The 15,672-nt window shown below is 36.8% G+C and overlaps 1 protein-coding gene across 8 annotated transcripts in view; it reads right to left on the bottom strand.

Annotated features, from left to right (window-relative positions):
• Positions 1–1,211: 1,211 nt before the first annotated feature.
• LOC108214724 (putative tRNA pseudouridine synthase) overlaps positions 1,212–15,672 on the bottom strand; it is a 33,153-nt gene continuing 18,692 nt past the window's right edge. Inside the window, exons 7-9 of one of the 8 annotated variants that reach the window (XR_001805764.2) lie at positions 3,075–3,513; positions 2,012–2,181; positions 1,212–1,550 (exon numbers count right to left, since the gene is read on the bottom strand). Coding sequence is in view for 4 of the 8 variants with exons in the window: in XM_017386882.2 (XP_017242371.1) it covers positions 3,094–3,513 (420 nt within the window). In the remaining 4 variants the exon portion in view is untranslated. Of the gene's footprint in view, positions 1,551–2,011; positions 2,189–3,074; positions 3,514–3,980; positions 4,124–15,672 lie in introns of those variants that run through there. The other 7 variants (XR_001805763.2, XR_001805762.2, XM_017386882.2 and 4 more) reach the window with 7 other exon arrangements.

The following is a 15,672-nucleotide window of genomic DNA, read 5'->3' on the forward strand; positions in this document are numbered from 1 at the left end:
ATGAAAAATAGATTACAGCAGCCTGCTTTCTCCGTAACATCTTACACAAAACATTTTCGTACTTACTGATCCATCATACAGGGCCATTTTGGCTACAAAATTAATTCCTTCGTTCATTTTTTCTACCAATGCATATTTCATATGGAGGTGGTTAATATTTTTTCTATAAGTTTCATATAATTTTTTTTTCCAAAAATAAGCTTATTTCTGAAAAATAAGTTTAGCCAAACGGTCACATAATACTCCCTCTACCCTGAATAGTATACAATAGCCCGGGAACGCGGCACGGACTTTAATACTCTAGTAAAATATAATTTTTTAATTTATTTTTTATGATTTTTTTCTGAATAAAGGTTTAATACCCGTTAAATTTTTATTCAGAAAGAAATTCTTAAAAATAAATTACAAAACTATATTCTATAAGAGTATTGAAATATTTGTCCAGCAGTGGAAAAACGTATATAATTAAATGGGATATAGGGAGTATTTTTTCATAATTTAAAATATCTAATATATTTTTGTGTATATATAGAGGGTCTTTATTTGGTAGAAATTTTCTTAAAATAATAAAGTTCTTAAAATACGTAGAAATATATTATACAAATATATTATATGCAAATTGATTATTGGAAGGTTGCGAAAAACTCAGTCTAGTCCTATTTCAAAACAAAAAAGTTCAATAATTAATAGAAAAAAAATAATCAAATTAGAAGAAATTATCTGTATGGAATATGTGATTGAACTGATTCAAAGATTCAACTTAGTTTCTAATTTCTAATTTTTGTTTTGATTTCTACTTTGAGAAATTTTATATAACTTTGCTCTCTCAACAAGTGCTTTTTTATCCATCGAGGGGTGCACCCTATTCAACATATGTAAATACTGATCTGTTGCTTGCATAATTACATGTGATTTTCTTTTTAACCTCTACAAAACATATGAAATCACGTGAAAAAGTTATACGTGTTAACAAAATTTGGTTGTCTTTTTAATACCAGTTCTTAGTTTCTACAACTTATCATATCCAATAAGTTGTCCATTGAATTTATTTGAAGGAGAGAAACAATCAAGGTGTGAAGGAAGAATTGATAAAAAATGAGAACGAGAAAGAATGAAGTAGAATTATCAAAAAAAGAAAGAAAGAATATAGTACTAATTTCAAAGTAGAGAGGTTGACCTGTAATTAAGGTTTCTAGGAATGGAGTGTGGGGGAAATGAAAAGATAAAAGGATATATTCATAGTATTGTCATATATGTCCAACCGAACATGTTTGGAATCTATTTTCCTTTTTAACATATTAATATGTTATACAACACATACGTAAACAGATATAACAGAAGCAATGATGGGAGAAGTGGAAAGGCTAAGATTTACTACGGGTGAAATAGTGCCATCTTCCTCGCTGAAGTTGGGTATGCAGTCACAAGCCCACCATCATCTGCTATCTCCTCAATGTTCCACACCAGCTGCAACCAACAGAGAGTCTACATCTCAAGGATTGCCACCATGGTTATCATGCCAGCCAGCAGTGAGTCACTACTGGCCTTCACTACATTAACAATAGTTCATTACTGTTAGTATCTGTTTATAATATCAGCACCAATGGCAGCCAGCATTCAGGATCTTGTAAATCACCCTACAAGTAACTAGTATACGACTCCTCGGCTAATTAGCAACCATTTAACTTATTTTTGCGGTTACACTTTACAGTCATGTATACTTCTATATTATGTCTGCATACTTTTTAACTAACTTGTAGTTGATTTGCTACCTACTCAAGTCTGTAGAGTAGAATAGTCTAGGACGTGCCCATCATTAGAGCAAACAATGCAATGGCCCATATATTCCAAATTTTCAATTCCATGTCTGGATACCTTTAAAGTAACTTGTAATCGATTTGCTAGCTGCGAGTTTCACTTCCCAACAAACCAAAAAGGAGAAGGGTGACACCATCTCATTTACACAAGGAAATACTAAATTTCAAACTGTCGTCCTAAAAGCTACTCCCACCTTCTATGACTCGTGATGCATAAACTTTCCTATGTAATAGTTGGCCACCAGCTTTCTAGTTGGGTGACTTTAGTATGTACTACATCCCAGTGCTTCCTTATTTCTACCGCTAGTAGGATAACTAGCCCTCTAGCATTCTTGCATCCTAGAAGCATGGCTTTGTACTCTTCCTGCTCACTGAAATCATTGTAAGTAATCACAAAAGCACTAACAAGCAATGCTCTCATAGCATTAATACAAATAAATTGACAACACAATCAAAAAGTTAAACTGAAATGTTTTCATGCACTTATTAGACCTCGACAAGTTCTTTAGTTCATTAGAGTTGTTTATCTATTAAAGTAGTTTATCAACCTCTGCACTTTTGCATCAGATATAGTTGCATTTAATGTATTAAATAGTTGGCAAACATTAATTAGTCAAACAAAAGAACTACAAAAAAGATTGTAAAACAAAAATAATATGATAAACACAAAATATACACCATGGTTTCTTAAGTCAACTAAGTAAAGAAAAAGCGATGACAGATACACATACGTAATTAGGAAAATAAATTATTAAAAAAAACACTTTTTTATGACCAAAAAACTAAGTTCGTCTCTTGCAACCTCTCAACAATCCTGATGCTAAAATTTCTCTTGCAATAAAAGAAAAGTTTGCTAAAACTTCTTAACTCCCTAAATAAGTTGCATCAAAAATTAATGACGAAAGTCATCACTTTTAAGAAAAAACAAATGACATTGTAACCTGATTTTGATAATACCTCCCGAGTAGAGTACATATATACAGTAATGACGAATTACGAGGTATCAAATCAATATATCACACGGGAATCTTCATATATTAATCCCAAGTTCAGACTGTAGAGTATTGTTATATCAAGGTTATAATAACTTATATGCCGGGATCTGAAACAGTTGGCAATCTTTTTTTGTTTCTGACATACAGCACTCAGATGACTTTACCAAGACAGAAAGAAAAAGAAAGAAGACACGAGGGCCTTATAACCCAATATCGACAAAGTAAAGGCTGAGACGATACTTTAACATTGTCAAGTGACTACCTTTTATGCGTACAAATGATTATCTTGACATATCATTGGTTCTGTGTTGAAAAGTTTCCTTCCAAAGTTGCCAAGCATTTCTGACTTCATCCAACTGTGAATCCGGAATACCAGTGTTTGCATCCAGTAATGCTACCCATTCCCTCCAAGGAGATTTTGAAATATTTAAGAAATTCGAAACTTCTGGTACGACTAATGACATATAAAAATCATCAACCAACTTCAGAATTTCCTCTGATTCCACTAGCGTCTGCAATTCAGGTCTAGTCACATTGCCAGATTGGTTTCTCAAAACAAAGTCATTTCCCCTTAAAATCAAGGGTTCAGATGGAGCGAGGGGTAGGACAATCCGTGAGAATTTGTTCAGTGACAACATAAGTATGTCGCGTGGGAGTAAATCGCGCTTCACCGCCACAGCTGTTCCAACCATTTTGCGAATCTGAGGAAGCCAATACAGAATGAGGTACAAGACAATCGATGTTGCACTTCAAAGAAAAACAACTGTCTGAAGGGTTCTGATGGGGATCAAGGAACTAAAAGATCAATTAGTTGATATATGTATCAGTACTCATTGTAAATCAGAGATCTGAATATCATGAATTAATATATCTTTGATAAATATAAGGATTGATGTGTGCCCCTATTGATTCTTTGCAGACTTAATTTCAACTCTTTCTTAACCTTGTTCTACCGCGAAAGGTATAACCTTCAAGAGACAAAACTCAATCGTCAAAGTCCAATAGAGATCAGATGGAACCACGGGCTGCAGCATGAATCCTTGTTGCCTAGTCTCAGATCTATTTAATTGTTTTAGCAATTTTATATTTCTCCAAACATACTTTTAGAACAGGTAAATTCAGTCTGGACTCCCAAATAACAAAAGATGTCTCCAAAAAGAACGCCTACCAGAGTTAATTCCAGATATCTTGAGTTTACAGAAATATCATATTCGTTATCATTCTCTCTTCCATAGTCACGATTATAAGATCGTGCTAATCATGGTACCAAGTCAAGCCTCGACATCTGAATACCTTCAAAAGACTGGTTGTCTGGTTGTAAAAAGTTGAAAAAATTATTCATATGCATATATTTACTAGATTTATATATTATAAAACAAAACACATCAATTTCATAGTTTTAATTAAAAATACCAGAATAATAAGTTCAGATTAAGCATAGTTACCACATAATAACATCCAAATACCAAATTCTAAATATTAGTCAGACAAATTAAAACATAAGTGATGAATTAAATAAAGCCAAGTTGTCCTCTCAATCTTCATACCCTTGTTTAGTGTCATTTGTTGGATCGGGCGATGGTACACCATAATGGCATAATCACAAGGCATGCACTTTTGGGTATTTGGCCAGGTTGACAGACTAGGATCAATAATTTGACCAATCCAAAACCCGACCTTAAATTTTATTGGGCCAGGATTAAAGACCCGACCTCGACCCACACAACCCATGGGTAACCCGAACCCGACCCATAATTTTTTATTAATAAATATGAGTTAAGTTCCATGTAGTCCACATATTTACTGTAGTACCGTAGACCACGTATGTTCTGCAACTATAGAATGACATAAAAAACATTGCAAAATGTATGAAACTTGTTATTTTGTGAAATACATTCTATAATGTTAGATATAATTGATGATTACTAATGTTCTTAAAGTTTGTTTTAGAACAGGAGTCATCAGAGTTTAAGCTAGAAGCTGATCAGAGTTTAGTAAAGTCTGACCAGAGTTTGATAAAGTCTGATCAGAGTTTACATAGTCAAGACTCGTCAGAGTTTACACGTGGAAAGAGCTCAGAAGCGGATATACTTCAAGGAAGGATAGAAGCGGAGGAGTGATTTGCTGACTATGGAAACTAAACAGAAAACTGGAGCAATCTTTGATTGATAGAATACATAGCTGATTTATAGGATATCAAATCAGAGATTGATTTTGTAACTGTGTCTATATAAACACAGATTAGGGTTACTCTATATGAGTTGAGTTATCGAGTACATTGTTAAGAACCCTAGCAGCTCTTAGTGATACAATATAAATCACTGAGAGAGTTTTTGTAACCATCAAAGCTTTGTGAATATAACAGTTTATTGCTTTCAATCTCTCATATTGTCATACTGTGTTACAGATTGTGATCACTATATCATATTATATAGTGAGTTAACAGGACCTAACAAGTGGTATCAGAGCCAGCTCTGTTAAGATTACTACAGTGAGATCTTAATCACAATCATGTCTGAAAAATCACAAGCTTCATCCTTTAGAGTTCCAATCCTTAAGGCATCTGAATATCCAGTCTGGAAAGAAAGAATGATCATATTCTTAGACTCTGTTGATCCAGAATACCTTGACAGGATCTATGATGGACCACATATGCCCACCAAGCTCTCTGTTGGGCTTGCAGATGAACCTCAGAAGATGGTTCCAAAAGAAAAGAAAGATTATACCCCTGAGGACATCTTGTCAATTGGTAAAGACTCTAAAGTGAAACACCTTCTGCACAGTGCCCTTGATAATGCAATGTCTAATAGGGTGATTGGGTGCAAAACTGCTAAACAAATCTGGGATGCTCTGGAAACCAGATGTCAAGGAACTCAGGCCATTAAGAAAAACAGAAAAACAATCCTTACACAGGAGTATGAGCACTTTGACTCAAAATCTGGTGAGTCCTTGACAGATCTGTATGACAGATTTGTCAAACTGTTGAATGACTTATCTCTGGTGAACAAGGAATATGATCTTGAAGACTCAAACCTCAAATTCCTTCTAGCTCTTCCTGAAAAATGGGATTTGAAAGTCACCACAATAAGAGACAATCTTGATCTTGGAGAAATGTCTCTTGATGATGTTTATGGAAGACTGAAGACTCATGAACTTGAGATGGAGCAAAGGAGCAAACGTCAAGGAGGAAAATCAAAGTCTGTTGCTCTAAAAGTTCAAGAGGAGGCTGCTAAAAGCAAGGGAAAAGCTCATGTCACAAAGTCTGACATTGAGTCATCAAACTCTGATGACTCAAACTCTGATGTTCCCTCAGACTCTGAAGAAAGTGATGATGAGATGATGCAGTTAGCAGCATTGATGGTGAAAAGCTTCAAGAAGCTGGCCTACAAGAAGTTTAACAAAGGCAAAAGTTTTTCAAGGAAAGACAGAAACTCTGACAGAGTTTATGATAAGAAGAACTTTAGAAAGAATGAGAGCAAGGAAGGGAAAGCTGGAAAAGCTGACAAGTATACCTGTTTCAACTGTGGTGAAAAGGGTCACTTTGCATCTGAATGCAAGAAAGCCAAGAAAGAAAAAGAAAAAGCCTTTATCACCAAGAAGGGAAACTGGACAGATACATCTGATTCAGAAGAAGAAGTCAATTATGCTCTGATGGCAAACACTAACAACAACTCTGAATCTACTGCAAAGGTACCTCATTCTTCTCTTGCCTTTGATACTGAAGATATAACTGAGTTAAGACTGTTCCTTAAAACTTTGCATACCAGCTTTAGAGATCAGACTTTAGAAAATGAAAGATTAAAATCTGAAACTCTAAGTGTGAAGAGAAGGAATGATTATCTAGAAAAAGAATTAGTTCAAATGTTGGAAGTTCAGAAAGAAAGAGATGATGCTGTCATTATCAAAGATGAATTATTAAAGAGGTATGCATCTCTTCAATCAGAACTTGCTAAGGAAAGGGAGATCATTAAGACATGGACTAATTCAGGCAAAACTACTCAGGATATCTTAGGTAGTGGAAACTGGAAGAAGGGACTAGGTTACACTGATAACTCAGAAGCTGAGTCATCAAAAACAGAGTTTGTTAAAACTCAAAAACCTAAGGTTAAACCTGTTAAATTTGTTGCTGAATCCTCTAAGTCTAAACAGAATAGATCAAAATCAGAGATTAACAACAATTTAAAATCTGATAAGCACAAACAGGTTAACATAGGACTGATGACTCAGAAACAGCTTAAACATAAGCTTAAAGAGGTAAAGTCTGATGACAAAAACAGGGAGCCTAGGAAAAATAGAAATGGCAAGATTGGAATAGACAAGAGTAATAACTACATGCCTATTCCAAATGCACCTAGGAAGACATGCCATAACTGTGGAAATACTAATCATCTTGCTAATTTTTGCAGGAAGAACAAGGACATTAACTCTTTACCTACAAAGTCTGGAGTTAGAAAAAATAGTATTTAGATATAAACCACAAGATCCATGTTTTCATTGTGGTAGTTTATGGCATTCTATTTATACTTGCAAAGAATATCATAGTTTGTATTATGATTATTATCAATTGAAACCTTCTTTAAAGGTTAATAAAAACTCTGCAAGTACAAACTTTGTTTCTAGTACAAACTCTGTTGCAAAGTCTGTTAGCTCAAACTCTGAAAATAATAATTATTCCGCTGCAAAAGCTAACAAACTTAATAAGGCCAAGGGATCCAAGCAAGTCTGGGTCCTTAAAACTAACAATTAGTGGTCTTTGTGATTGCAGGGCAACAGGAAGAATATTCTAGTCTTGGACAGTGGATGTTCAGGACACATGACTGGAAATAAGGCCCTGCTGTCAGAGTTTGTGGAGAAGGCTGGCCCAAGTGTTTCTTATGGAGATGGCAACATAGGAAGGACTCTGGGATATGGCAACATCAATCTTGGAAATGTCATCATATCAAATGTAGCTCTTGTACAAGGGCTAAAACACAATTTACTCTCTGTCAGTCAGATCTGTGACAGAGGATATCATGTTGATTTCTATGAAGAACACAGTGAGATAGTAAGCAAGTCAACAGGCAAAGTGGCAGTAATTGCTCACAGACATGGGAATATTTATGAAATCCACTTGCCTACAAACTCTGAAGGAAAAGCAATTTGCTTATCTACAAGAATCTCTGCAGAAGAAAGTTGGAAGTGGCACAAGAAGCTCTCACACCTGAATTTCAACTCAATAAATGAGCTTATAAAGAAAAGGCTTGTGAGAGGACTCCCTGAATCACTCCTAACATCTGATGGATTATGTGACTCATGTCAAAAGGCCAAGCAGAGAAAGACATCCTTCAAGAGTAAGACTGAATTCTCAATAAAGAAACCATATCATCTTCTACATGTTGATCTATTTGGACCGGTTAATGTACCATCCATTGCAAGGAAGAAATATGCTCTTGTCATTGTTGATGAGTATACAAGATACACTTGGGTATATTTTCCTCACTCTAAAGATGAAACAGCCTTGCATTTGATGGATCATGTGAAGCAACTGGATCATGGATCTGAAGACAAAGTGAAGATCATTAGAAGTGATAATGGAACTGAGTTCAGAAATTCAACAATGGAAGAGTTCTGCAAAGAAAGAGGTGTAGTGCAACAATTTTCTGCACCTGGTACACCACAGCAAAATGGTGTAGTTGAAAGGAAAAACAGGACTCTTATAGAAGCTGCCAGAACTATGCTTGATGAGGCTAAACTACCTACTTATTTCTGGGCAGAAGCTGTTCAAACAGCTTGTTTCACTCAAAATGCAACCTTGATTAATAAGCATGGCAAGACCCCATATGAGATGGTGAAGAAAAAGAAGCCAAATCTGAAGTACTTTCACATATTTGGGTGCAAATGCTTTGTATTGAAGACTCATCCAGAACAGCTTACCAAGTTTGATTTAAAAGCTGATGAAGGCATTTTTGTAGGTTATCCTCTGACAACAAAGGCCTTCAGAGTCTACAACCTCAGAACCAAGGTGATCATGGAATCTATACATGTGTCATTTGATGACAAAAGAATCATGGGATTAGCAGATATGGATGATCATGAAGAACTGCATTTTGAAAATGAAGAAATATTCTCTGATTCAACAAACTCTGATGAACAGTTAAACTCTGACTGTGAACAAAATACAGCAAACTCTGGTGAAAATTTACAAGTTCATGATAATGAAGCAATTGTTGAGGGGGAGCATCAGAATGTTTCAGACTCTACCCAAGACTCATCAGAGAATGCTGACTCAAACTCATCAGAGAATACTGATTCAAACTCTGATAGCACAAATTTAGGGGGAGCTACAGAGAATAATCAACAGAATCAGGAGAGCATGGATCAAGGGGGAGGATCCAATGATGAAAATGGTCAACTTCCACATGCTAGGAAGTGGACAAAATCTCACACACCTGATTTAATAATTGGCAATCCAGAAGCAGGTGTGCAAACAAGGACAGCTACAGCAAATGAGTGTCTACATCATTGCTTTCTGTCACAAACTGAACCTAAGAAAGTGGAGGAAGCTCTTCAAGATGCTGACTGGATTCAAGCAATGCAAGAGGAGCTAAATGAGTTTGAGAGAAACAAAGTATGGACCCTAGTACCAAGACCTAAAGACAGATCCATAGTTGGTACAAAATGGGTGTTCAGAAACAAAACTGATAGTGAGGGTGTCATTACAAGGAATAAAGCAAGGCTTGTGGCAAAAGGGTATTCACAACAGGAAGGTATTGATTATGATGAGACATTTGCTCCAGTTGCAAGATTGGAGGCAATTAGAATCTTTCTGGCCTATGCTGCTCACAAGAAATTCAAGGTATTTCAGATGGATGTCAAAAGTGCCTTTCTAAATGGGAAACTGGATGAGGAGGTATATGTTGAACAACCTCCAGGCTTTGTGGATCCAAAGCATCCAGACTATGTTTACAGATTGGACAAAGCACTTTATGGACTAAAGCAGGCTCCAAGGGCATGGTATGAAACTCTAGCTCAATTTCTTCTTGAAAGTGGATTTACTAGAGGTACCATATTTTACTTGAATCATGGTAATGATCTGCTTTTAGTTCAAATCTATGTTGATGATATCATTTTTGGTTCCACTAATGCTAAACTCTGTCAAAGATTTGCCAAGCTCATGCAGTCTAGGTACCAAATGAGCATGATGGGAGAACTCAGTTACTTTTTGGGTTTACAAGTTAAACAGACTGAAGATGGGATTTTCATAAATCAAGCCAAGTATACCAGAAATCTCTTGAAGAAATTTGGTATGCAAGACAGTTCAGCTGCAACTACTCCTATGGCAACAGCAACCAAATTAGACAAAGATACTGGTGCATCAGTGGATATCACAAACTATAGAGGAATGATTGGATCTTTGCTTTATCTTACTGCAAGTAGACCAGACATAATGTATGCTACATGTCTATGTGCAAGATTTCAAGCAGATCCAAGAGAGCCTCATCTGATTGCAGTAAAGAGGATATTCAGATATCTCAAGGGAACCACATCATTGGGATTATGGTATCCTAGAGAATCAGATTTTAGTCTAATTGGATACTCTGATGCAGATTTTGCAGGTTGCAAAATTGACAGGAAAAGCACAAGTGGGAGTTGTCAATTTCTGGGTGGAAGACTTGTTTCTTGGTACAGCAAGAAACAAAAGTCAATCTCAACATCAACAGCAGAATCAGAGTATATAGCTGCAGGCAGCTGCTGTGCTCAAATTCTTTGGATGAAGAATCAACTGTTGGACTATGGGTTATCCTTTTCTAAAATTCCTATTTATTGTGATAACCAAAGTGCTATTGCTATGACAGGAAACCCAGTTCAACATTCTCTGACAAAGCACATCAGTATAAGATATCATTTTATAAGGGAGCATGTGGAGGAAGGAACCATTGAACTTCACTTTGTTCCTACTGAACAGCAGCTAGCAGACATATTCACCAAACCACTCAGTGAAGCAACTTTTACTAGGCTGGTGAATGAGCTAGGAATGATATCAGGAACTGAGTAAACATACTGGTCAGATCTTTCAAATTTCAATTGTCAAATTACCATATGTATTGCTCACAAATTTGCCATGATATACTCTGATTGTTAAAATCTGATGATATACTCTGTTTGTTATACTCTGATTGACATTCTCTGACGTCATTCTCTGACGATATTCTCTGATGTTTGTAAACTCTGAATCTTGATAGATGATCTTAATTTTTTTCTCTGAGACACATTACCTATGAAGATTCTATGGAGCATGATTTAAGATCAGTAATCATAATTCTCAGTTGAGCTCTTTAATCTTGATCTCAATTTTGTGCTATTCCTTTACACCAGATACATATTATCATTGAGCCTATATTACCTCACATATCTTAATTATAAGTGAGACTGATTAATTTGCATTTTCTCTCATTTAAATAGAGAGTGTTTATAAACTCTGATGAACCCTATACAAGACAACACCCCCTTTAGAATAAGCACAGTACTCCTTTGAGATCTTAGAAATATGACAGTGACTGGAAAGACCCAAACCCTTGCTGGTATTAAGCAAGTGCCTAGATATTCTGATCTATGGTGACCAGCCACAATCTCTGATTACTGGAGAAATACTGATGCAAAATAATATTTGAAGGTCGTGCCTCACTTACACTGAGAAGCGTCCTTGATGAAAAAAAAAAAAAAAAAAATTGGGGGTAGTTCTTATTTCTTAATTCTTCATCAGAGTATGCACTTTGTCTATGTTTTGAGAGTTTGAATAAATTAACTCTGTCTACCTTATAATTACGAAATTGTGAAATTTCATAGTCTCTGATTCAATTTGTATGCACACACAAATTTTCACAAGGCACATTATTGAGTTATGGATTTTATGACAAACATTGATTTTTGATGAATCTCTTGGATATTATGTCTTTATTCTGAGGTATTAAGAATTTATTTTCTTTAATTTACATCTCAGAGTTTAAAATTCGAGAGATTTGATCTTGATTTTCTAAACTCTTATACATTTCAGGAGTTCAATTTTTCAGAGAATATGAAGGGAGTATTCCAAACGGGTGTATTGTTAGTGGGTTTACATCAAAAACATTTTAATAGGAGAACGTGTAATCAGCATTTATAACTGCACATGTTTTACTGCGCTCATGATTATTACTCTCTTTTCTCCATCCCACTAACGATCATTTACCAGTTAAAATCTGACAGGTGTCCAAGTGAACAAAGAGCCATGCGTGTACAGCTACACAAAATCTGAAGAGTTTATTCCATCAGATTTTATTGCTTATTATTCACTTATACACTTAATCCTTACACACATTCTCTTCACAAACTCTTACTCTCTTCTCTCTGAAATTCAAATTTTCTCCTACACATTTTCTCAAACATATTTCTCTACTCACAATCTCTGTTCTAATGGCAACTACTACATTTACCCATGCAGGTGTGGACTTTGTCCCCAACAACTATGCAGCCACTCTTGACACTACTGAAGCCCCAAGGGATTTTCATCCCTTCCAGCGCTTCTTGGCACAGAGTGCTCTAGCCACAGCCCTTACAGCTCCTGCCAGACTCTCTGGAAGCCAAATTATCAATTTTTGGAGGACGGGTCACTATGATAATGGTGGTACAAATGGATCTCCATCCATTATATTCTCTTATGAAGGGGAGGAGTATGCTGTCACTCCAGGCACAGTCCGTCAAGCTCTTAACCTACCTGAACATTCCTATTACATCACAAATGGCGATGCAAATCTAAGAGCCATGATGACTGACTTGGGCTACTATGATTCTCTGGACAAATTGGGTCAATTGAAGCGTCCTGGACTCAGGAAGGAATGGAGTTTCTTCTTCGACTGCATAACCAGAGCCTTCCAGAAGAAATCTACCAACTGGGATGCAATACCCATGGATATGCTGCAAATTGGGTATTCTCTGATCTATTCTACTAATTTCGATTATGGTAGATTAGTTATTAGAAATATTGGTGAAAGAATGCATGAAAATCGTCAAGTTGTCTATTTTTCACGCTTTTGCCAATTATTGTTCAATGCATCTGTTGGAGAGGTAGCATTTGATGATGAGATCAAACCTTTTAAGCTGCATAAAAGGGCTTTCAAAGATCTCATCTCTAAAGATGAAAAGAGGCCAGTTCTCAGGCCATTACAAGTTCCAGCTCAAATAAGAGATAGACTGAACATGCTTCCAGCAAATCAACAATCTCCAGTCTCTTCGCAAGCAGCCAGGACATCTGCATCCAAGTCCAAGAGGACTGCAAAGTCTGATGCAGCCCCCTCCACTGCCAAAAGAACAAGAACCTCTGTTGCTACACATGTTCTGAAATCAAACTCTGATGAGCAGACAAAAACTGATGAGCCAGTAAACTCTGAGGCTCATTTAAACTCTGAGGCTCAAGTAAACTCTGATTCCCAAGCAAACTCTGAGATTCCAGTAAACACTGAAGCTGCTTCTCCTCCAAAGCAGAAAAGAAGGAGGCTTGTTGCAGCATATGAATATGATGATCTGGAACCTACTCCTGCAACAACCTCTGAACCTGTTCAGACCAGTCCTCAGCAAAAGCCAGCCAGATTCAAAAGAAGGGCTCAAAAGCCTGCAAGGGCAAAAGTCCCAATCACTGAAATCACAGACTTCACAGTTGAGGAAGAGCAAACACCATCAACTCCAGTTGCTGAACATTCTCAAGCTCTGATGGTGCTTCCTATCCAAGCTGTTCCTCTAACATCTCCTACAGCATCTTCTACTTCATCTGAAGTAGATGAAGAAATTGTTTGCAAGGAGCAAGCTACAGCTGAAGCTGAAACAGCAGTGTCTGATCCCAAATCTCCCATATCTGATCATGGAACCCCAACTCCAATTCCTCAATCTCCAATGAAGATTCCTGAGGATGCCATTGTTCATGATACAGCTCCTGAAAACTACAGATCAGATACTGTAGTTGAGGAATCTGACAAGGTTGCAATGGAAGCACTACAGTCCCTTGCAATGACTGGTGCAGAATCTGTTAAGCCAAACTCTGTTGCTCCCATTACTGAGTCAGATAAAGCAAAGTCTGTTCCTGATCCTGTTCAAGATGCTGAGAAATCTACACAAGATGATACTGAGGATGATGACAATTCAGATGATGACAATGATGATGAAGCTCCTTTGTCACATCTACAACAAAAGTAGGAGTCTACCAGTCAATATCATGACAGGCTGCAGACTCTGAACACAAATTCTGAGCCACTTCCCAGGGATCTTCAGGTTGATCCTCCAAATAAAGTATGGGATAAACTCTGGCTGAGCCACCAGCATTCTCTGGAGCCAACTAAAGCTGAAGAATTCTTATCTATGGCAGAGAATAAAATTTCAAACTCTGATGTTATGTCAAGCCTCAAAGGCACAATTCTCTATCTGAAGACATTTCATCCTGCTCATGCCCAGACATCTAAATCAATAGATGGTCTAAGAACAGAAATGGCTAATATCAAGGAGACAAATGACATGGAGAAGAAAAGGACTCTACTACCTCTGAGAGATAATGTTCAGAAGCTGGTGTCTGCACATGAATCTCTGGACAAGAGGATGACCATCATTGAATCAACTCAAGAGAAGATGTCCAAGCAGCTTGAAGCCATCCAATCTTCACTCTCTCTGATCACATCAATTCTGATTCCTGATGAGGATGATGTCAAAAAGGGGGAGAGAGTAGCTAAAGTCAAATGCAAGTCTACTACTCAAACTCTGAAGAGAAAGAAGAAGGATGATGATGATGATGTTGATGACTTCACAAAGCACAAGAGATTTGCAGCAGGGACTGGTGGAAGAGTTTCAAACTCTGACAGTCAAAAACAGTCTAGGCAAAGCACAAAGTCTGCTCCAACTCATAATATCACATCTGGATCTAAGCAAAGACCAGTGACTGGATCAGATAAACCCATGACTGATGAAGAGCTTGCTAGATTGGTTTTTGAACAAGAAAATCCAGAAGCCAAATTGGATTTGGAGTTGATTGCTGCAGAGGAAGCTGAGCTGAAAAAGGAACATATTGAAGCCATAAACTCTGGAAAGATCCAAAAGCCTGCAAAGTCAACTACCAAGCCAAAAGAAAAAGGGATATTGATCAAGGAAGCTACTGTTGCTGATCAGAGTTTACCAGTCAAAAAGGTATACTCTGAAGATGAATATACTTCCAAGGGCAAAAGCAAAGTAGATGAACATCTAGAGAAAGGCTGGGATAAGAAGAAGTCTACAACCTCTGACAAGGATCAAGTTGTAAAGGAAAAGAAAACAGAAGCTGCAATCTCTGACAAAGCTCATGTTGCAGAACCTCAAAAAGAAAGATTAACCTCTGACATAGCTCAAGTTAATAAGGATGCAAAGAAAGACACAACCTCTGACAAAGCTCAAGCTGTGTTCAAACCAACAACTACTCCATTAGCTGGATTTGCAAAGCCTAGTCTGATGACTGAGATAAGCTTTGAAAAGGGCTCAATTCAACCAATCTCTCATCGTAAAGCAGGAAGAGATAAAGGAGGGCTGGGATCCAAATATGAAAATTTTGATCAGAGTATAGGATCAAGACCAGATGACCCCTCATCTCTCTGTGCTCCCAAGACTGGAGTATTGCAAGAAAAAATGGACAAACTTGATTCAGTCCAGTTGGTGAAGAATGACAGAGAAGATAATATTCTTATCTACTTCATGTCTGATGGAACAGTGTTTAGAGTACTTGAAGCAGATCTCTATGCTAAACACTGGGAGGAATTGAGATATGTATCACACATATTTCAAGTGAAAAACAAGTCATGTCAACACATCTCCAACCTGCTTAAAGATCAAAT

This window comes from Daucus carota, chromosome 3 (assembly GCF_001625215.2).
Source record: "Daucus carota subsp. sativus chromosome 3, DH1 v3.0, whole genome shotgun sequence".
Taxonomy (NCBI): Eukaryota; Viridiplantae; Streptophyta; class Magnoliopsida; order Apiales; family Apiaceae; genus Daucus; species Daucus carota.